Raw genomic sequence first — 22448 nt, forward strand, 5'->3', positions numbered from 1 at the left:
CACGAGTAAGCCAGAGCCTCAGGCATGGAGGGTAACACTGCAAGGACACGATCCAGAAACAGACTGAGTTTGTACACCTGAAGCACAAGATATTGCAAGTACAAAAAAGCCGCTTTCACAATGTTAGCACTCAACAAGAAACTGTAGTTATTCTGGGTATATTGTGACAGGTAAAGTGGAAGAAACTTATTACATTTTTCCCCCCCAACGAAATTTCAAATTTTCCTCAACAAAAAAGAACTCAACCCGCAAAAAAAGGAAAAAAATATATACATGAACGTTTAAATAACATGATAAAAAAGGTTATTGAATGATCTGCCTCATTCTGAAATCATTGCAAACATAAACAGGCTTGTTTTCTGTTTCAGGAGTGAATTATGGTGATAGACAGAGAGAGCACATTCAATAGATGCACAGACACATAGATGGATAGGTGGATGCTGCGACACTTTCTATTCTAGTAACACCTCCGAGCCTTTGAAGTTGTTACTTTTCTGTCTAATCAGCCAAGTTTTTTCTGAGTCAACACAGTGACAACACTCCCCCACTGTTGCTAGACTTATAAACGTTTAGGCTACACACATTATGTTAACAGGGCACTTAAACGTTCAGACTAATTTAACACACAATTGCAAGGTTAACAAGAATAGTTGTCATGACTATGTCTAAGGTGGCAAGTCTGACTCATTGCAACACAAGCAGGGAGGCTGAGTGCGCTAAAGAAGACCTGATACTAGTAATGCAGGGAGGTTTGATAAGGAAGTTCTTTGTTTGATTTAAATGAGCCCAAATTCAAGTATGATGCCCTCAGCTCATGCACCTCTGGACCATTTTAATCAACACTGCGGTTATTTTTAGGGCTTTCAGCAGAATGTCTTTGCGAAGGGGAGGACAAAGTTGCAGCTAGTCAAATCTGGCAAGTGGTGCAGGTGATGAGTGAAGACTGTGCTCATATTTTAAAAAATTCCTGCGTTGTTGATGTGCTCTAAGATGGCTCAAGATGGCACACATCACAGTTCACGTTAAGTCTTCCCCTGTGGAGCAATTAACTGTGCCTAAGCTGATGAATGATCAGAATAATGACAAGTATTCTCCCTGCCTCACTCTTTGGGGCCCAGTCACACGGCCCTACAGTAGATACTGGTTGGTGACTACCTACAACCAACCAGACCAGTCTCTTATGTTTGATCATTGTTTGTAATGTGGAAAAAAAGTACAAGTATCCACTCGCTGGGGCGACCAAGCTAAAAGAAGCATTTACCTAAGTAAACATTTACCAACATACTCAAGTAGCTAAACAGTGCAAAGCTTGTATAGTTAAAATATATTTAAAGTACCTAAAGTAAATGTACTTATCATGTAGAATGGCTATTTTATGAATCATATATGCAGGATATTATTGGATCATAATTACTGATTTATTGATGTACATCTCTCGCTAATGTTGGAGCTGCTGGTGATTTTAATGTATGTATTGCTCTGTAGCTTGAGATATAATATTGCAATTTGTCAGCAAAAGAATTTAAGTTCAAATAAATAGGATAAACTACTGTGTAGTGGAGTAAAAGAAAGCAGCACCGCATGGAAATACTTATATTAAGTACAAGTATATCAGTAATCCTCAGTAAAGTTCAACCCCTTATTGGACATGCCCCTGAGCTGGAGTCACTGCGGTCATTACTTTTTTTGGCTTTTGACTCTTATGGTCCTGTTCTCAGGACTTTTTGCTCACACCTCATATTTAAGATGTGCTATGTGAGATTAATGGGGAGTTGGAGTACAGACTTATCAATCAACTAGTCCGCTTGTCTGGGCTTGATCCTGGACCACTTACAATCCTTCTGATTTAATGTGTAATAAATTAGTTTTTAAGGTCGTTGCATTCATGAAAATGAAGACAAGTAAAGTTTTATGAATCACCACTGAATAAGATTTCTACTTCTGGTGACTCGTGCACCCCTGCTGGCCTCAGACTGAATCCTGTCAAAGTCATCTTCTTCCCCACTCCCTGCAGCTTCAATCAAAAGGAAACACTTAATATCCCGCAAGACCTCACTTCAGACTTCTTCCATACTGGGAATCCTTTCAAAGTGACAACATGACACAGAGTGGGTCTCTTCTTTTTCGGTGTTTGTTTCCAAACAATAACCAGAAAATGAGACACAAATCTGAGGGGATTTTCCCTGGCTTTGTAAGGAGCAGTCGAGAAGCGCGGTGACATGTCACTGCTATTAATTCATCCCTTCGCAGATGTTCTATTCAAAGCCAGATTTACTGTCTGCATGGAGGTAGTTTACCAGTAGATCTGTAACTTGATAGACAGCAGAAAAAAGGAAAATAAAGTCTGACAGAAAAGAGCAGGTGGTGTGACAAATTAAAATGCATCAGTAGTGTAGTGTTACCAGAATCTTAATTGGTGAAAGTGAAATGACTGATTTTGTTGAGCATAATCTCTGAGCAGAAATGTATGGGTATCCCTTAATTATTAATTTCAGCATTGTTAAGAGTCTAACTGTGCCCCGTATCCACTCATAGCTAATGTGGCATTTACATAACTGGTATGATTTCCCATCGTACCACTGAATAGATCGCTCTCAAATCACAAGAAATAAAGTTCCCTGTGTGAATACGAAAAGTCTTTTCCCTGTGGTCTCATCAAAATATATGCAGGTCACTAGACACTTGTTCAGGCACCACTTACAACCACACAGTTCCATTATGTACCTTAAATTACAGCATAAATTATCTCTGTCACAGTTAATATTATCAAAACTTTATCACACCAATCCAATTTCTGTTACAATGCGTGCAGAGCAATTACTGTGTCTGATGTGTAATGCAGAATCCAGCAGAACCTTTTTATCCCCCTCCAAAAATGTCATACCGCATTTCGCTGCCAGAGGGACAGTCAACTCCTGCCAAATGTGGAATTAAAAGTTTATGTTCCTTTCCTATAAAGCAAATGGAATAACTACCAACCAAATTATAAAACCATATAGATATATGCATACTCAATAACCTTTTTTTTTTCTTTCCTTTTCTTAAATTCACCTTTTTATGACACCAACAACCCCCCGTCAGGTACATAGGTTTCATCTCAGAAGAAACGCGACAGTGACATGATCTTTATCTAATTTAAAAAAGGTTTTATTTAATTTCCTGAAGGTTAATGAGAAGTTTATCATCCGCGACAAAATCCACTTTTTCTTGCTAACAACGTAGCGGGTTGTGATAAGGCAGAATGCTCACGCTCAGCAAAAAGAAGATGAGACTAGGATCCACAGAGAAGGGAAAGCTGCATTAGTATTCTGTGTTTGCTGGCAGGTATAAAGTGCAGAGCAGCAGTCTCTGAGTTTATCCCACCCATGTTTGCTTTCTGCCACATAAGATCAAGGGTTACATACACCTGTCCAGCTAAGTAAATGAGGTGGGTGGATGCCTGGAACCATCATGTATGACCTTAACACATTTCTGATACCTTCACCCACCAGCAGGAGGGATAAAGGTGGCAGCTGTTTTAACAAACAGAGGTGTCTGGAGAGCCAAAACATCCAAAAACGTCATATAATATTTCAAATAGATTTGTAACATTAGAAACTGTTCAATTTTTGTACTACTCACACTTTTATATACACACTTAAGATATGTGGAGGGATGAACAGAAGGCTAATTTGCTAATGGTTTCTATTTCTTTCCCTTTGGGGGTATTTTTATTAATTGCACTCTAGTTAAATTGTGCTTATTCCTAAGATAAGTATTACTCTCTACAGAAAAGAGCTAATCCAACTAAGAAAACGAAAATCAATTTCAGAAAGTTCAATTTCAATACAGTTTTTCACAGGAACTATCAAAAAATACTGAGAGCTCCCCCCCCCCCCATAATCATAAGTAAACAAAGAAGTACCATTAATTATTTAATTTAGAAAGTATATAATGTTTTTAACTTTTTGCCGTTTCTCTTGCAGCCCCAACATTAAGAATACACTTCAAGTCAAACTCTACCTTAATATTCACTTGGTACAACTTTCACCTTTCACCTCTGAACATAGGCCACTGGTTACATTAACTATTAATTTGCATCATGACAATACTCATTATCCAACATGCTTCTCAGGGAAACAGTCAGCCGTGTGCTACCCGGAGAGCTGTCAGCGTTACGTTCAAAATACACAAGCACCGATCTACAGGCCAGCGAACATTTTCTGTGTTCGGCCAGTCAACCTCATGTATACAGCAGCTCAGCTAAACAGTTGCATGCGCACTTGTCGTTAGTGTCGAAGCTCCTCAACATAAATGAGGACACAAAGTTTGCCAAAATAACAGCACAAGCATATTAATCTCAACAAGCCTAATCACAGATATTTTAAAGAAGCTAACAAAGGCAAACTGGCTAAAGCTAAAACTCAAAGCCAGCAGGCTCAGTATGAGCCTGAGTACAAGCAGAAGATCAGAGCAGCTACAAGGAAAATTATGGAGATGAGGGAAAAGAGGAAAGAGTTGATGTCCTGTAAACTGAAAAAAAAGAAAAAGAAAAAAAGAAATACAACCAAAATATATTTCCATAAACAATAAGAGGGGAAGAAAGAAATGACAGAAAAGACACTCAAACTATATTATGTGCCATTTTCTTATAAGGTACCTTTCATTAATATCCTTACACAAAAAAAAACCAAAAAAAACAAATTAAGAATGTTATCACTGTAGAGGTCATACTTCAAATAAATATCATCACAAATTAGGGAAAAAATTAAAAAGGTTTTGTCTCCCTTAACAAATCACAGATTTAATGCACTGCCTGGCAATCGCACAAAGTGACGCTAAAAATAGCATTTTCAGAAAAAAAGTGGAGAGGTGTTCCCAGCTTTCACAGCTCCATGAAAGGCTGTGTGGGTAAACTGTTCAATAATTTAAGAATGAAAGAGTTAGAGAATCCAGAGAAATGTCTAGAACCGAGCCACAAGCCCAAAGAATCTAATATTGAATAGTGATCTTCAAGCTCTCATTCAGCACAGCATTGAAAACAGACATGTTTCTGCAGTGGAAATCGCCACATTGGCACAGGAAAACTTAAAACCTACTGTCAGTGAACACAGTTTGTCCACGCATCCTCAAATACCAGCTCAAAAGTACAATAAATAAATAAATGAACGCACACATAACCAATCATCACCTTGTTTCTTTGGCCCACGTGCATATAAGAGAGATTGATGGAAAACTCGAACCTGAGAGAAATGAATGACTTTAATATAAATTATGGACACAGAGTCTTCTGGGCTAAAGAGGACAGAGACAATCCTGCTTATTTTTAGCAAAAACCCCACATTCAGTGTTGCATATGGAATCTACCATCTGAGCATTTGCGCTCCTGTTAATTGTATCATCCTGAATATTTTTTGAGTTTCTAATGATAAACTCAAAGGATGTACCCATTTGCAAAAAGGCAGAAATCACTTAGCAATTACACATAATTATTAATTTGCTTGAAATGCCCCTTCCAGCCCATTGAAAAAATGGATACATAGAACAGAGGCACTGAGGGATGGTAAGGAGTGAGAGAGAGACAGAGAGAGAAATAAAAACAGAGACAGACGGAGGGCACAAAGCTCATTCTTGTGAATAGGAGATGTGAGATGTTGCCACGGTGATATGCCACTTGTGGGAATAACTGTGAATGCAATGTGCCAGAGAAATGCATGCAGCTGCAGCAAAGTAATAAAAAGGGATCACAAAACAAAGGCATTATTCAGTCTTCAGAGGCTAGGACAGTCTGCCCTTTTGGCCCCTTTTTCAGAGGGAGTTTTATGCTTTCATTACTTCATCTCAGTATACCAGTGATAGATCTCTCCCTAGCCTCTGGTTTGCAGTCAATTTATCAACAAGAATATTTCCAAAGAAACTGACGTAACTGGAGGAAAAAGAGGATGTAATTTCTAATTAATTGATCTTTTTGAGGAGAAATTTTAGTCATTCATACTTTTTAATACAGGTATGAACAGAATTACATCAATTTAATACATTTAATAGAGTTTTAAATTAACATACCTATATAATTAGATAGATGTAAGAAAATGGTACATAATATGGTTTGATAGCTTTCACTGATAACAGCTTAGACCTGCTGCGTAATTTTTTTCTTCCTCTGTGTCTGCTTATTAAATTTTTTTGTTTGTTTGTTTTATTCCCACCTGCTTTTTTCATATGATTTTTACTACATGAATTCACAGAGGGGCAATCCCAGTTTACTTCTCTGTGAATCACTACCTTATCGTGGTGGAGGGCTTTGTGTGTCCCAGGGATCCCAGGGGAGTCCGGCTTTGTCTCAGTCTGAAGTTGCCCTTGAGAGGCGGCAGGCTCGGGTGGGTATTTAAATGTATTTATTTATTTATATTTATTTTGATAATCTCTAGTCCTGTGTTCAGTGTGTTTGTATTGCTTCCTCCCAGTCTCATTATGTCTGATTAGTTTCAGCTGTGTTTCCCATCCCCTTATCATCCTCTGTGCATTTAAGCCCTCAGTCTTCCTCTGCTCGTTGTCATGTCATCCACATTGGCTGTGCGTTCTCATGTTTGTTGCAGGTTCCCTCATTATGCCAAGTTGTGAGCTCTTCATTTCCAAAAGTCCAAGTTTCTAGTTTATCTTTTGTTTGTTTGTTTTGGTGTGTTTTCTGTATCTTTTTGGTTGTTGAATCACAGGAATAAAGCTGCCTCTGAGTTCTGCGTTTGGGCCCTACCCTCACCTGCCACACAGCCTTCTGAGACATGGAGGGGCCTTATTGAGAGGAACAGCCTGACAGATCTGAACTTGAGTGGTGTGTGTTACCGGACTTCTGTGCAAGTTTGTCCATATTAAACACAATGTTCTAATATAAGGGTGTCCATAAGTGACTCTGGATAAGCGCAAGAGGAAGGATGGACGGACATTGATCTACCTGAAGGATACTTTGTCCCCACATTCACTATGACTGTGCACATATCAGACAATCATAATAATAATAATAATGATAACAGAAAATATCTCCCTACATTATTCATGCATGCAGTCAATTACAAGTGTGTCTTTGCCAGGTGAGGAGGCGACAAATTAAATTAACACCTTGGTTCCTAAAGACGAAAAAAATACTAAGGAAAACAGTGGTTGGAGACCATTTGACTGAAATGACTGTGACTGTGCAACCTTTGCCTTTGAAATGGATGCATCAAAGACATGGTCTTAGACCACTCTTCAGTCAGTTGCTGTCTTCAAGTCAGCTTTAGTGAGTGAAGATGGCGGTAAAACAGGAAGAAAACGACGATAAGACAGAGTTAGTTTGCTGTCCCTTTTCAACTGAAGTGGTTCATATTCAACCCACACAGTCTGTTTGTGAGATTCTCATGGTTAAATGTGATAAATTGCAAATTTAAATCAGAAGTGTCGACATGTATCAGAGGAGAAGGGCAAAATCCTAGGGCTAAGGGCCGACCTCTTCTCAAATAAAATGCAAGAGACTGAAGAAAAATCATGTTAACAATATTAGTTTTAACTCTTCTGGGGACAAATTATTCTATTACATTGTACAAACTATTTCCCCATAAAAACCTGAAATCTGTGTTTAACAACTATATGATTACTGCTGTGAAAAGACATGCAGAGATGTTTTCTTTGTGTACTGATTTTTATGTAGAAATGTGACTAAAAGCTTTAAACACTGGAACCTCTCTGCTCTTGAATTAAGCAGGAATGCAGGGCTCTGCACTAAACACCCAGGACCAAGTAAAGAGCAACAGGACAGAGCAACCAACTGGTCACCACAAGCACTTGCAATCAGTACTACACACCAAAAAAAAAAATGTGAATGCAGTCTCTCACCAACCACTGCTTTTTACTCTGTTGCAAAGAGGCTGTCCTATTTTTTTTTAAATATAAATTCTCTATAAAAAGCCTAAAATAACACCTAAAAAAACATATAAATCATCCAAATAAAGCTTATGTAATATATGTGAAAGAATATTTTCTCCCTCTAAAAACTTTAGAGGGAGTCCCTTTCCCTGTATGTCTCATTTTCACCTGCCCCTTAACACTCCTCTCCCTCCCTTCTTTCCTGTGTTTGTTACATCACCTATGATCATCCCCTAATGATCTCATGGAAACTCTGAGCAGTAAGTGGCGGGCTCTGGAGGTGATGTCTTTTAGGGACACTCTGTGGCCATCCCGTCCCAGGAAACAGAATCCCAGTGGGGGTAAACGGATCTGAAACCTGGCTTAGCAGATGGTCCCCACTGAGCTGACTCCTCTAATAAGCAATTAGAAGCACTAACATGACACGAGTGACAACAGCATATTCATGATGAACCTGAAACCATATACATGACCAGGCCTTTTATGAGAATCAAAGGAGGGTCAGAAAGTTGCTGTTGTTTTTTAAAATAAACAAGGAAGCATGTCATACAGAGGCTACACATGGAAATCTCACACTTAATCCTGCACCTTCTAAAGCTCTGCACAGCACAAGAGGTGTTTTTCCCGCCAAAATAAACCCATTATGTGACGGCCTCTTTTTATGTAGGTCAGTTTTAGGAGGAGTACAACCATCATCATCCATCTTCCACCATGGATGTTGCTGCAATAATAACCTGTCCACCCTTTAAAGCAGAGGTTGGGAATCAGTCAGCCCCATCTCTACTGATCCTTCCACTCCCACACCAACTTTCTGTGTGACTCAGACCTGCTGATGTATAGATGAGACAGGCTGAGAAGAGGAGGCAGTTCCAGCTCCACAGAGCAATTGACATGCGGCATATAAGCCTGCACCAAGAAAATGTTGAATGTTAATAATGTGACACTTTATCAGTGCCCACTGGGAAATTCTCATAATGCTTAACCCACTCCAGGGAGACTGGGGCATGAAGCATGAAGTGATTTAGATGGCAACACGATTGGATCCATCTCCAGGTCAATTCCAAGTCACTGAGTGTACTTCTCAATTAAGGGTGATCTATATTTGTCTCTGCAGATATGCTGTTAAGTTGTTGACAATGCATCCTTCTGCTCTTCTTTCAGCTGTTCGTCCAGTAACAAGATAGTTTGCCCTCCCAGTCTCAAACCTCCTGGTCTTTTGCATGTTTAGCAAATGCTAACCTTAACCTATAAACTATGGAGCCGCTTTACAATATAGAGAAAATCCAAATTGTTTGGTTGAGCCTTTCTTTCCACAACACAGCCAAGATGGTGTCCATGAGAGCATTCAGCTAGCTCCAACTTCACTTTGTAGTTATAACTTGACCTTTTTCACTATATTGCTTTTTTTCACAATATAGAGAAAATCCAGGTTAGCTCTGTCACCTCACTGCAAGAAGGTCCTACTGTAGGTCCTTCCTTGTTGTGTTTTAACTTAAATATCTACAACTTAAATATAACTTATTTGTATATCTGAAGGACTCTTAATACTCCACCGAAATAAGCTATGTGATTTATTAAAAAGAACATTAAAATAGAGATCATTCACTCTTGTTCAATTTGTTTTATCAGTAGTATTGCAAGCAAAGGAATTTTCTTTCTTTGGTCATTTTGGCAACATCGTCTGTGCCTAATCTTGTTTTCAGAAAAAATTAATAAATGTGTCTGGCAGCAAGAGGGTTGTTTAAATTGGTCGGATCACTGTGATGCTGCAAGTTCTGATCCATTAGATATGCGTCATCCTGGAGGCACTGAGTCACTCAGCACTCCTCCCTGAGACCACACCAGGCAGCCACGACAAAGATGAGATGGGGAAAGCGCAGTCTTAGATCTGACAAGGGTCTCCAAATAACAAACACGAGAATGTCTGCATCTTCTCTGACTGCCTGCTTAGGTCTCATAGCCACGTAATTTTCTGCCTGTCTGTTTTCCTCCCGTGTTGATTCTTTGCTGTGTGACTGTGTACTCCTGTCTGTCTCTCGCCTGCAGTCTAATCTGCTTGTGACTCTAAATGTAATCTCATTTCTGACTACCCTGTCACTCTTCAGCCCGAGGCTTCAGCAGAGCATAAATAATCATATTGTAAAAAGTAAACAGTCATTTGCTTGTGGCTTTAATTTTCTAATAGCATGGGCCACTTGTTTAAGAGCTAGAGTGGGTTTGCTGTAATTATCTAAGTGATTTTGGATTTCCTTATGACACACTTCAAGGGCAATGTCACCAGAGTGTTTAAAAAACAAAGACTAAAAATAACCAGAGACAAAATGAATGTGTGCTGTCGCCACAGTGTCTCAGACACTGTGGCCTGTAAGTCACAGACAAATTTGATCTAATAGGGAAAAGGTTGGGCACCCAGATAAATGAGACATTTAGTGTCTGCTCTCTTGACCTTTTCCTCTGCAAAACAGTTTGAAGGAAGGTGGGACAGACAAAGGTCGCAGGGACTGCAGCACAAAACGATGGGTGTAGGTCACCGACTCTTTAGCAACACAGGCGCAGGTGGCAAATGAATGGGTTAATAGATGAGAGAGGAAGAGAAAAAAAAAAGAGGGACGAGCAAGGATGAGTCATCGCACAAAGCCTTATGATAGGCCTAAAGGGGGGGCTGCAGGGAAAACCATTCATGAGGACAAATTGACACAAGCTAATGCAAAGTTGTAAAATTCTCCCTAGTGCTCTAGAAATGTAAAAGCCAAGGGAGAAATTGAGCAATTATAACTACACTACATACTCCAATGTGAATGGTATAAAAAAAATTTTACCCCGGTGTACATTTTAAACAATTTAATAAATGTATCCTCTGTAAATTTGCCATTTTAAGAAGTTCAACACAGATGAACAGCACTGTGTACACTTCTTAAATAAACCAATGTGTCTACTATCAGAAAATATAGAGCATGATAGCAGGGATCCTTGTTCTTTTCTTTCCTCCTATGACACGTTGCTTTCCCTCTCATCCCCCGTCCACCTCCTCCTCCTACACTCCTCTACTACTCAATACAAGGCTTATGTTTCTTATGTGGCGGCAGCCCAAAAGGAAAAAAATAAGCCAGGAGGACCTGACTTCACACTGCTGACCAGTGGCAATGGTATGAATGCAAATTCTGAACCACAGCTAAATCTCACCATTGTAAATCTAAATCAAATACAATAGTGTCTCTTATCTACAAAGGTACCTACAAAATAATTAATTTGTAATTGTTTGCTGCCTTAAACACTGTATGCATGAGAGGTATAATAATCAAATGGTTCTTTGTCACCACTGGACATAATACTCTTTCAGCATACAGCTTAATTTCTCTGAAAGGGACCGAGTCTGCCACACATCCTCTGGGCACTTTAAGGATTTAAGCTGACTTTTGACTGTGGATAATTAAAGGTTATTTCAAATCAGATGAGGTCAGTAATATAGAGAGCAAACGCATCCATAGATCTGGTGTTGCAATGGACTCTCACCAGGGATAATGGACTTCAACTTATTTATAGCACATATCAAGCAGGTGAATTTGCCTGTGTTTGCCTGGTGGGAGGGGTTTAGAACAGACAGGGGAGCTACAGAAGGAGCGCTGTCTATTTTCAAAATCTAGCAGGCTAAAATTATAACAAAGTGAAAACAAAAATAGATCACCTTTCATAATGAGTTTGTGTGTGAACACATTCTATGTTGCTGTATTTAGTCTTTGAGCTAAAGCCAACATCAGGATGCCAACACTGCTAAAAATGCTCATGTAAAGCCCCAGTCACAAAAGCCTAGGGAACAGTCTGACCTACTGGTTGCTAAGGGAAAAAAATGTGCGTTCCCGAAGCAGTTGCCAAAGAGTTTGAAGTTACTGCTAGTCTAGGTGTAAATGCTTGCCTAGCTTTGGTCATGAGCAGATTGCCATGGTCGGCCATAGTTACAGTGGAAAATGGGACAAGTGCTTGGAGACAATTTGGCATCTTTGATGCAAACTACAGGTGACTATGGCAGTCCACTGGTGCCCGGAGCAATAACAAGGAGGTTGTTGGTGCCTCTTGGTGACCAGTTTCACCTAGCAACAGCCAGCCAACTTCCAGCAACCACTCGCCAGCTAGCAAGAGAAAGGTGGCTGTTAGTCAACTGGTTTCTACGCTTGTGTGGCAGATGCCTTAAGCAAATGTTTTGAAGAGATGTATTAAAGTTTTGGCTAAATTAAAACTTTGAAATGAGATAAAGATGAAAAAACTTGAGGGAAGTTTAAAATGTTGCAATTCTTAGAGCAGGAAAATGAAACTCATTTTATGTGGGCGAAATGTGAGTGAAACTCCCCCTTTTTAAGAAGTGAAGAAGTTTAACTACACACATACAGTAAAAAGCCGCTTCTACTGTAGTAAAATTGAAAATAAATGAAAGAAAGCACATCTTTGGGCTTCAAATGTAAGAAATACATCTGTAAAATTACAGAAAACTTCTGGTAGCTGTCTGTCCAGACTGTCCTGTAATTACAAAACAAACTTTTTGTTAATTCATAGAAAATGTCCATTATTTACATATGGATCCATTGTAAACAACACATTTATTTAGTAGATAAGGTAATTCATAGGTTTATCTGTTGGCTATGGAGAAGGTCTTCATCGGTAGGAAAAGATGTGAAACAGTTAAAAGTCTAAAACTTATGCCATCTTTAATATTCTCCAAAGTCGGCCAGTGGACTAGATTTGAGTCTTTGCTGGGCCAATTCTGGTCCTCAGGCCTTATGTTTAACACTCCTGTCTTAGAGGATGACTTAATGTTTCATTCCAGTCCATTCAATACTTGATTTAAACTAAAAAATATCAGTCTTGTGGTGACACTAGGAGAAAAGTCAAGGAATCAGCAGTCAATATTCTTAAGACCATAAATTCCAGTATCACAGTCATACCATTTTCAGTCATTTATTCACCATGTAGCCATCTTATACATGTTTCTCTATACAGAGAACGCATTCATTACTTCTCCAGTGGCATAGTTGAGGATTTTTGTTTTCCTATGTACAGACCTTGTCTTGCACTAGACACATCACACTCCTTCTGCTCCCTCCACACCAATCTCTCTGCCACCGTGTTTATCCCCCGAGGTTGCTTTTGCCAAAAACAGTCATTCATCACTTTTCAGAGGATTTACGTCAATGCCAATTTGATTGCCATCAAACTGATAAATTGCGGCAAAAGACAAATTAATACACTGTGCAGCCTGATTAATCCAACAGCTGAGAGAAATGGAAGCAAGGCAAGGTGATAGCCTGGAGGTTTCAGAGGTCATGGAGTTTGAGTTAGGGGAATAGGAGCAGACTGGCTCAGAAATTGAGTTTCATTATGGTGGAACACACTGCTGAGGCAAAGTGTCATATCACCAAACTGGGGGAGTTAGGTGAAAAATGTGTCTGAGCCCACTGTTATTAATTTAGAAACAAACTAATTTGTTAAATGTGTGTGATTTCTGCAGAGATGGCCTCTCTGGATATTCCAACATTGATGTAACTGATGATGTCTGACGGCCCCTTTTGGCACCCACTAAGGAAATTTACAAGTTTGTGAGCATTGTTGTTTTAAAGGCAGAGTTGGGTAATAAGTTTCAGTCATGTGCATTTGATTTTTAGTTATATTTGATAATGATGAATTAAAAAAATACATAAAAATACGATGATTATGATAATGATTTGCAAAATACTGACTAGTCTTTCTGCATGCTGAGTATCTGTGTCTATATGTGGGCGGTTGTGTTTCTTGTAAAGATTTCTCATTGAGCTTTTACAGCAATGAAGTAAACTGCTCCCCCTGAACGGAAATAAAACATAATTTTGTAAAAACCGTATGCTTGCATTCATGCAGGGAAGTGTAATTAGCAAGCATAAACAGCAACACATGGGAAACTGTCGCCACGAACATAAACACGCACATATAGCACAGAGAAACATACTGTGTCTACTCAGGCAAACACGTCTCTCATGCACACACATACATTCAGAGGCAAACAGTCTCTGGCAGTGCCCAACGTCTTCTGTAAACAAAAAAAAAAGAAGTGCTTGCACAAGCCCAAGGACCTCTAGCACAAAAATGTACTTATACATGGGTGTAAACATAAACAGCGCCAGCATCATAAACAATCCCAGTCTGAAAAGTACTTTGTAGAGCACGGTGAATGACAGACGTTCTCTGCACAGGAATCATGGGGAGTGTGAGCGAACACTTATTTTCTCCCCAACAGGATGTTTGAGGACACATGGAAACGTGGTGAAACACACTTGCAGCAACCTTACACACTACGCACAATCTCACCTTGGTCTCTGCCAAGAAACGCACGCAAACACACACAAAGACACACTCACACAGTAAGAAATTGTTTGAAAAGAATGAGATAATAGAGGGGCAATCACGGGAAAAGCTACGTAGCAGGAAAGAAAGCATGTCAAAGAAATTTGTGCTTCCTGTCCTGTTGACTTCTATCATTTTACTGAAGTGTTTAAATAAAAGGAGCTGGCTAAAAAAGAAAAAAAGGTGTGGATTTGTCACAGCACTAGTTAAAATGAAAGTGTTATCACTTAGCTGTAAAGAGAAACAGATGTGTTGTATTTTCAGATGATAGGGGTCGATATGCAGAGTGCCGTGCAGTGTGTGGGTGGATGGTAGGCAGAGGGATGACCATAGGGTTTAGGGAGCGTGCCATGTGAGCAGATGGTCTCTGGTTGCCACCCAAGATCCCATTAAGAAAGATGGCAGGACTGACCTATTTCTGGACCCACCGTGTCAGGCAAATCCACTGCACCGGGAGATAGGGGGAATATCTACATTCAGTGGTTATAATCCTTCGCTGTTTTTGTTGAACATTATGGGATTACACACATTGTCACTGTAACAATAATGCAGGAATCTATTACATGATACGCTGGGCTCATGTAGCACAAGAAGTTAGCCAACTCATATTTCCAGCTGTCCGAGTAGTTGCTTCCTCAGACGTTGTGCCCTTGAGCGCTTAATTAGGTCTTTCAGGAAAAACAACTGGGATGATACGGTTGTCGAAGTAACTGATGAGCTATCCACAGCCTGACGGGAGGTGCGCTCTTTTTCCACCTATGTTCCCGTACGCTGTCCCTTTGCGTGGACAGCTGTCTCATAAGGGCTCAGGGAGACACATTCTTCTGAGTGCACAGTACAGTCAATTAGTTGCTGCTCTGCATAAGCCTTTTTCCACCTGTCGATTAATCAAAAAAAACTTCATCACAAACTGGAACCTGCTAAAAATGCTGTGATTTTCTTCTCTTCTAATTTCAATCACTGTGTTAAAAAAATACATGTTTTCCCTTGGACGCAAACTTAGTGTTTGTATTTGATAAAGCGGTATTACAAAGGTGTGGAGAAAAAAAAGAGCTAAACAACAATAACTACTAACCCATACAGCAGAACAACACTGGCTCACGCAGGCAACATTTCATCTCACTGGCATCTTTTTTTGTTGGTGACATGTTGGATATACTACGTGAGGGGTTGTTGGGGGTGGGGTGGGGGTCTTTTGGGTAAGTCACAAAAGCTATGGTGAGGAAAAAATGTATTATCAGCACCTTTGCCTTACACACACACACACACACACACACACACACTTTTTTGTTCTTCTGCAATTTTCTACTTGTGCAGCCTGTGGCTCACCAATGGGATTATTTTTCAAGACATGATCGCCAACAACCAGAATGATCAATTCCCATGCAGCATGTCCGGTCCTGATGGCCATGCAGCGTAGGCGAATGTGTGCTCATTAACATTTCTTTCTGATCAGAGCAAATTAGCTCGGTAAAGTCACTGCACATCATTTAAAAAAATAAAAAAAAAACAAAACACAGGCATTGCCTTACTCGTGCTGGCATTTCATCACAGTATGGAGCAGCATAGTTTCCTAAGCTCCAAAATACATTTTACAATTGCTTTCCCACTGGTCAGGTGCTCAGAGGTAACTTTTTCTTCTGAATAGCACCGTAAGTTGGCAGGAATTTGTTGGGGTGAACTCTGTTGTAAAAAACACATGAATAGTACAAAGGAGACAACCAGGCTCCCATCTGTGGTTAGGTTTAGGCAACGAATCTGAACATGAAAGTCAGTTTCTAACCTTAACGGAGGATTTGACTGAGACTTCCAAAATAATATATGCGACTCATTATTGCACAGCACATATAAATTTTTCTAGTAATTCAGTAAGCCTGGGGGTATAGCTGATTGTTCACAAACAGGGAAGTCATCAAGGCAGACAAATGAATGGGGGATGGAGGGCTCCGCCTACCAAAGACCATCCTTCCCAGTGTGCTTTTGTCCCTTTTCCATCTGGATAGAACCGAATGGGTTCTACATCAAGATGTAATCCCACCTGTCTGTGTGTGTGTGTGTGTGTGTGTGTGTGTGCATGTGTGCGTGTGTGCGTGTGTGTGTGTGTGTGTAAAACACAGAGAGAAAGACTGAATGTGCATGGTATTTCTACTCTGCTCTGCCCAGGCAGACGGCCCCCTAATGTCAAATGACTGAGCGCCACTACACAGCAGTTGCTATGGTTACCAGCCAGGTTCTGTGTACACGGATACTCATCGCAATCTCGATCTGCAGTGAAGCACCGATGGCAGAGCAAGAGCCCCGCAAAAGAAAAACTAAATAATATTAATAACATAAGAATTCACCTACCCACCCACATGCACATACATACACACAAATCATGTTTACACTGTATGCAGTACATGTTGAGAAATACTTGCATACATGCACCCACGAATGTTAATTCCACCCACATGAGAAGATACTGTACTCACTTCACCTTCACGTAGCACTCACTTGAGTAAATACTCAGTTGTGCTGCATATCATTAGAGTGAGCAAGTAAGCAAACACAGCCTGCTGGGCAGAATTATCAGCCCCAGCACAAGTAGCACAAATCGCAGTAGGCGATACACTGGGATATCACTATGGCTAGAAACCCCTCTAAAGCAGCCGGTGCTTTATTTCTCCCTGACTGTCACAACCACTCTGTTTTACTCTCAATCTGCCCGTCTTTCTCTCTGTTGGCGTGTCTCCCTATATGTTTCTTTGATTTATCTCTCACTCTCTCTCATATACACACACACACACCAATGTACATACAGGGCAGATTGGGAGCACTCAGTCAGAGCAGGAGATGAAAGGGAAGAGGGAGCTGTGTCCATGCCAATGGAGCTGTGTGAGTGGGGAAGTGATGAAAGAGAGGCTCATTTAGTAAATTGACAGTTCCCTTCGGGATTCTTCATCTTCTTCCCCATGAAAGGCCTGAATCTTTCTCAACTGCGAGCTATTCTCACCAGGCATGAGGAAGATGTCATATTCCAGCAAACATTAACAATGTCAGTATTTTAGTTTGGATCCATCTCTCTCCTCACTCCCACTGCTGCTCCATTCAATCCACAGATGCACAGCAGATGTCTGTGCAAAACACACCTACTTTTCATACGCTGATGTAAAATGAGATGTAAAATGAGCACTAGATGCTCCCTGACTAACATACAAATGCAATGTGTTTCATTATTATTATTATTATTATTATTATTATAGTTCTGTCGTAAAATTCTTGAGCTACCCATCAGTATTTTTAAATGGTCTTTAGCAATAGTTCTTTAGGCTTTGTGAAGGTCATTGAAAGTTTTTCTTTGTACATCTAGTCTAGTCCGTGTCTGTCCTTTTAGAAAAATGTGTTCTTTTTGGTAGTTAAGAAACTTAACATTGATGAATCATCCAGGCATAGAAAAGATATCTAACTTCAGGGATAATCCATCCAGTCTACACATGAAAGACAACTTAGCAAAGAATCAATTTTAAATTATATCTTTAGACATTTTGCTAGCAGTCTGTGCAAAAAACACATAATTTGCTCCTATTTCTGTAGCTGAATTTAAAACATAATTATTATCACAAATGATTACAAAAGCCCAGAAAAAGAAACTGTGGTAGTCCACAAAAAAAAACAAAAAAAAAACAACCTCAGCAATGAAAATATTTACACACAAATTTGAGCTGATACACTAATCAAGCATAACATTCAACTACTAAAACACATTTCTGTCTTCAGAAATATAAGTAAATACTAAGTAAACTGGAATTTGGCATGTTAATCTAAAAAAATAAAATAATGTGCTCTAGGTTTTTTTCAGCTTTTCTATAAAACTTTACATTTGAAAAATTCATGGATAGTAATAATTATGTCTTAGCATTGAAAATATCATTTCGATTAAAGACCTTATGCATAATTGTGGATTAGCCATTACAGAAACATAAAAATTGATTTTTGGTCATAACCAGTACTGTTAATTTAGGGCAGCTGTGGCATAAACCTTACACCAGATGGTGGACTAATAAATAGTCTAAGCACCGTGTATACACTATGTTGCCCAACACTTAAATGGGCCTCAATTTTAATCAAGTGCTGTGAAGTCTTTCCATAACTCAGCCAGTCTAAAAGGTAACAGAGGTAGCATGCTGCTCATAGTTAACTCTCTGTGCTCAGACATTAGACTGTGTGTGGAGGACATATGGGTATGCTTATAGGGAGAACACATCAGCAACTGTGCTGGTGGAAAGACTTTTTTTTTCTTTTTAAAAATTAAAAGCTGTTTCTCTAAAGCTTTGTCATAGTAAAAATCAAACAACAGGAGAAACAAAAAGAGAATTTGACATCCTTTAGGATATGTATCCAACTTAACAGATACCTCACTACACAGACCAGCTAATTCTGTGCCAAACTATGGAAACTTGCAATATCTAAACAATGAAATTCTGAGGGTAAAAAAGGCGACTAAAAGCAACACAGGACAAGGAGTTTGTTTACTTCATAGTTCATTGTTAACAAACATTAACAAATCTTCCTCATATGCATCTAAGTATGTACATGCACACCCACACACAAAAATAAATGCAAACTCATATAGCAGAGTGAGCTGCAGTGGGCCACAGAAAGGACACTGTAGCACAAAAAAGGCCGGACAGTGCCAGCCAAATAGCCAACTGATGTTCAACTAGCCTCTGCTAGGATAAAATGAATTGCCCTACAGTATGTCTCCAGTGGGACTTGTATAAATAAGGTGAGGAAACGTGTACACGACAGTGGATTGTGCAGTGGATTTATCCAAAAGCCAACTTGATTGTGAACACTATGTGCAGTCCTTTTGCCAGAGGAAAGACCAAACTGTTGCACTTAGTTAACAGTGGCTGGGCCAAACGATTAATGTCAAAAAAGACCTGATGTATGTGTGTCTGGGTTTGGTATCTCACATGTTCATCCCCATCAGAAAAGCGAAAACTTACAAGAACTCTGCCAGTGAGTGTCTGAGCGGAGATCATGACACCGGCCCAGTCTTTGACTGAAGTCATCCATCCCACTTCATTGGCTGGCGCCTCCTCCTTCTCATCAGGGCCCTTTGGTGCTCTGTCGGCTGCCTGATTGTTGGCGGGGTTGTTCACCTTCTGAGCCTCCTAGAAAAAAAACAGAAACGAAATCTGAGTAGGCAAATTAAGGAAACCGACAGGAACACATTGTTGATTATAAGCAGATAAGTCAGTTTGTTTAACAACAACAAATTATACGTTATCCCCCACAGTAAGGCAATTTGTCATAATCCATTATTTCCACACTTCCCATTTAATGCCTATGTATCCTGGCAGCATCATGTTCATGTTCCTTCTAAGTGGCAAAACTTCGGGTTACTCACCGTATACCTGCATGAGCCTAAAATACTTCTGGGGATACTGCAACTTAACAGTTCTAAAAAAATAAAAAATAAAAATAAAAAAACCTGATAAAAACTTTCAAACTGGTTGTTGTGGATCTAAAATGATGGCACACTTAACAGCCCGCATGGCTTCCCACTTTTCAAACACATCTTGGTGAACGATTTCTATAATATATATCAAGGAAAGTTTGCAAAAGAGTAGCCATGTTAAAAGACTGTAGGAGATGGAGAGCATGTACTGTACGTAGTATAAGTTTCTGAACTTATGTATACCCTTAAAAAACTACACATTTCTTTAGGACAAAAAAAAAGGGTGTCACTGCACCCATCACGCCATCATAGCATCCATCTGCTACTATTAATGGTGAATATGTGTGTTCAAGTCAAATAACAAGATGTGTATGAGGCCACTCTAATTTTATTGCGCATATGGCATAATTGTTCCTCGGGGTAAACTGTTGTTCTCATGCAGCCCTTTTAATGTGCCTTCTCGTGTCTGGCTGAGTGAGCAGAGTTGCATGGCACTTCATTGACATGCTTTGTTTGGCACAGTCGCTGCATGCAGCTGTTCCTCTCTAGAAATTCGCTCATTCCTGATTTGATACAAGTAAGCACTCTGCTACCTTGTCCTTCTGCCAGAAAATGAAGCAAGTGGATTTCCTCCACTTTTGTCTTCCTGAAAGAAAAAAAAAAAACCTATATTCAGGCATAATAAATGGAGTCCATAGAGAATGCCTGGAATTGAAATAACTTTAAAGCCCCTGGATTATGTGGCATCGGTCCACTCTGTGGGAACAGCCTCATAGTGCACATGTAGCACTAGGAAAATATTTTACATGTCCCTTCTCACAGTGACATCTGACAAGTAGCCATCAGAGCAGATTATGTGCTATGTCAACAAAGTAAAATTAGTGTCCCTGTTGTGTAAGTGTGGGACGTTTGTTGTGATGACCCCATGAAATTCAAAAATGGTGACGAGTGAAAACTATAAGTGTTTACAGTGAGTTTATTCTTGTTTTTAAAACCCAACACATCATAATTCCTAGAACTTTATGAAGCAATAAAGACATGCAACCAAAAGCCAGCTGACCACTGAGGTGACCGATGCACACCCACATGTGATACGAAAACAAACCAGACTGCAACTTGAGTATTTCTGCAGGGCTAAAGAGCAGATGAGCCCAAGAGAGTGCTCTGTCCATTTCAAGAGGATTGTCTGGTTAAATTGGATTATATTTGATAATGATATGGCATGGACACAGCTGCCATTTTCCTAATTTCATTCTAACCCATAACAATGCCAATAAACTGACCCTAAAAAAGCCTGCCTTAGTCATAAGATTATTATCCAGCTCTGCCGTTGGGCCTCGCAGTACTCCAGTGGGTAATTCGGTTAGTTATGGTTTATATGCTCATTAAATGACTCAGCGTTTGGAGACTCACAAACTTTTAAAGTACCTATCGTGAAAGTGACGTGAAGCATTCAGCTTTGCTTTTGAGCACCACAAGAATTCAGTATTTCCGACAGGCTGCTATCAAGCACATTTAACATTTAGAAACTTTAGCTTAATATCATTTAAATAAATAACAGCCGGTTCAGGCATTTTATTTGGCAGAAAAAGTGAATGAGGCATTGACCTGAGACAGATATAGCCTGGTTCAAAGTTAAGTGCTGTGTTTGTTCTAATAGATAATTATCGTCCACTTCACCAGCCTGCGTTCAATATTTTTGTTCAACACAAGAGGTGCTATTGCTGTTTTGTTGTTCCCTTTCTTAAAAGTAATTAAAATAAATTAATATTACAATGCATTCTTAAACACAGTGGTTCAACAAAACCCATTGCAACGGTTTCTTATTCACCCATTTGTTAGCATACCAGTGGTATTTAAGGCTAAAGTAGCATGTGCAGGGGCTACTACCCCGTCTCATCCCACTCTTCCTCCTTAAGTCCTCCACTAATCACACCGTAACCAAGATATCTGAAAAAGTTATCAACGTTTTATAAAGTTCAAGCTCCCACCATGAAACTTTATTGTATAAGAGCTTACCGGATATGTCACACTGCAAACAGTTAAATACTTACATCTAACTGAATTTCTCCCACTCCCACTCATCCACTCACTTTATTGCATTGCCAGCATGCGACAAAGACCCAGGAAAATTTGTATACATGCACATACACATGTCACCATCCACAGGGATGTCTACGATTTCACTCTGACTGACACTTGATAGCACTCCAGACAGGGTGTGTGTTAGTCTATGCCCACCAGTTACTTCTCACCCAGAAGAGCCCCAAAACCTCACATGCTGCACAATTATACCGCAGCAGGAGCACAGCACATCACACCAGGACTACAGTGTGTCGTGCAAATGTCACATCGCTTGTTTCTGGCTCTCTTTGCCATTTGCAGTGTTGCTGTTTTTTTTTTGTTTGTTTGTTTTATTTTAAGCATGTTAAAAATCCCTGCAGTCATCTGTTTGGTCACAGTTGTGGCTTTACCTTCATGAATTACATTTCATACAAAATACAAACTGCACATTACATTTACTTTACAATGATTTCATTTCAAATGAAACAAGGATTTCCATCGTGTTACAAAATAACTGCTACTATTTTGTTTTTTCAATAATATATTATGTGAAGACCTCCATGGATGCCAGTTTAATCACAGGACAGTAGTTCTCATTACAGGGAGTGCAGAATTATTAGGCAAGTTGTATTTTTGAGGAATAATTTTATTATTGAACAACAACCATGTTCTCAATGAACCCAAAAAACTCATTAAT

At 39.6% G+C, this 22448-nt stretch overlaps 1 protein-coding gene across 23 annotated transcripts in view; it reads right to left on the reverse strand.

Moving 5' to 3' along the window:
• The window catches only part of kcnma1a (potassium large conductance calcium-activated channel, subfamily M, alpha member 1a), a 150236-nt gene that overhangs the window by 83985 nt on the left and 43803 nt on the right, over nucleotides 1–22448 (reverse strand). For all 23 annotated transcript variants that reach the window (XM_005744753.1, XM_005744751.1, XM_005744749.1 and 20 more), the window contains exon 2: nucleotides 19233–19400. In XM_005744753.1, coding sequence (XP_005744810.1) covers nucleotides 19233–19400 — 168 coding nt within the window. The remainder of the gene's footprint in view (nucleotides 1–19232; nucleotides 19401–22448) is intronic.

Source organism: Pundamilia nyererei, unplaced genomic scaffold (genome assembly GCF_000239375.1).
Source record: "Pundamilia nyererei isolate P.nyererei 1_Seehausen unplaced genomic scaffold, PunNye1.0 scaffold00149, whole genome shotgun sequence".
NCBI lineage: Eukaryota > Metazoa > Chordata > Actinopteri > Cichliformes > Cichlidae > Pundamilia > Pundamilia nyererei.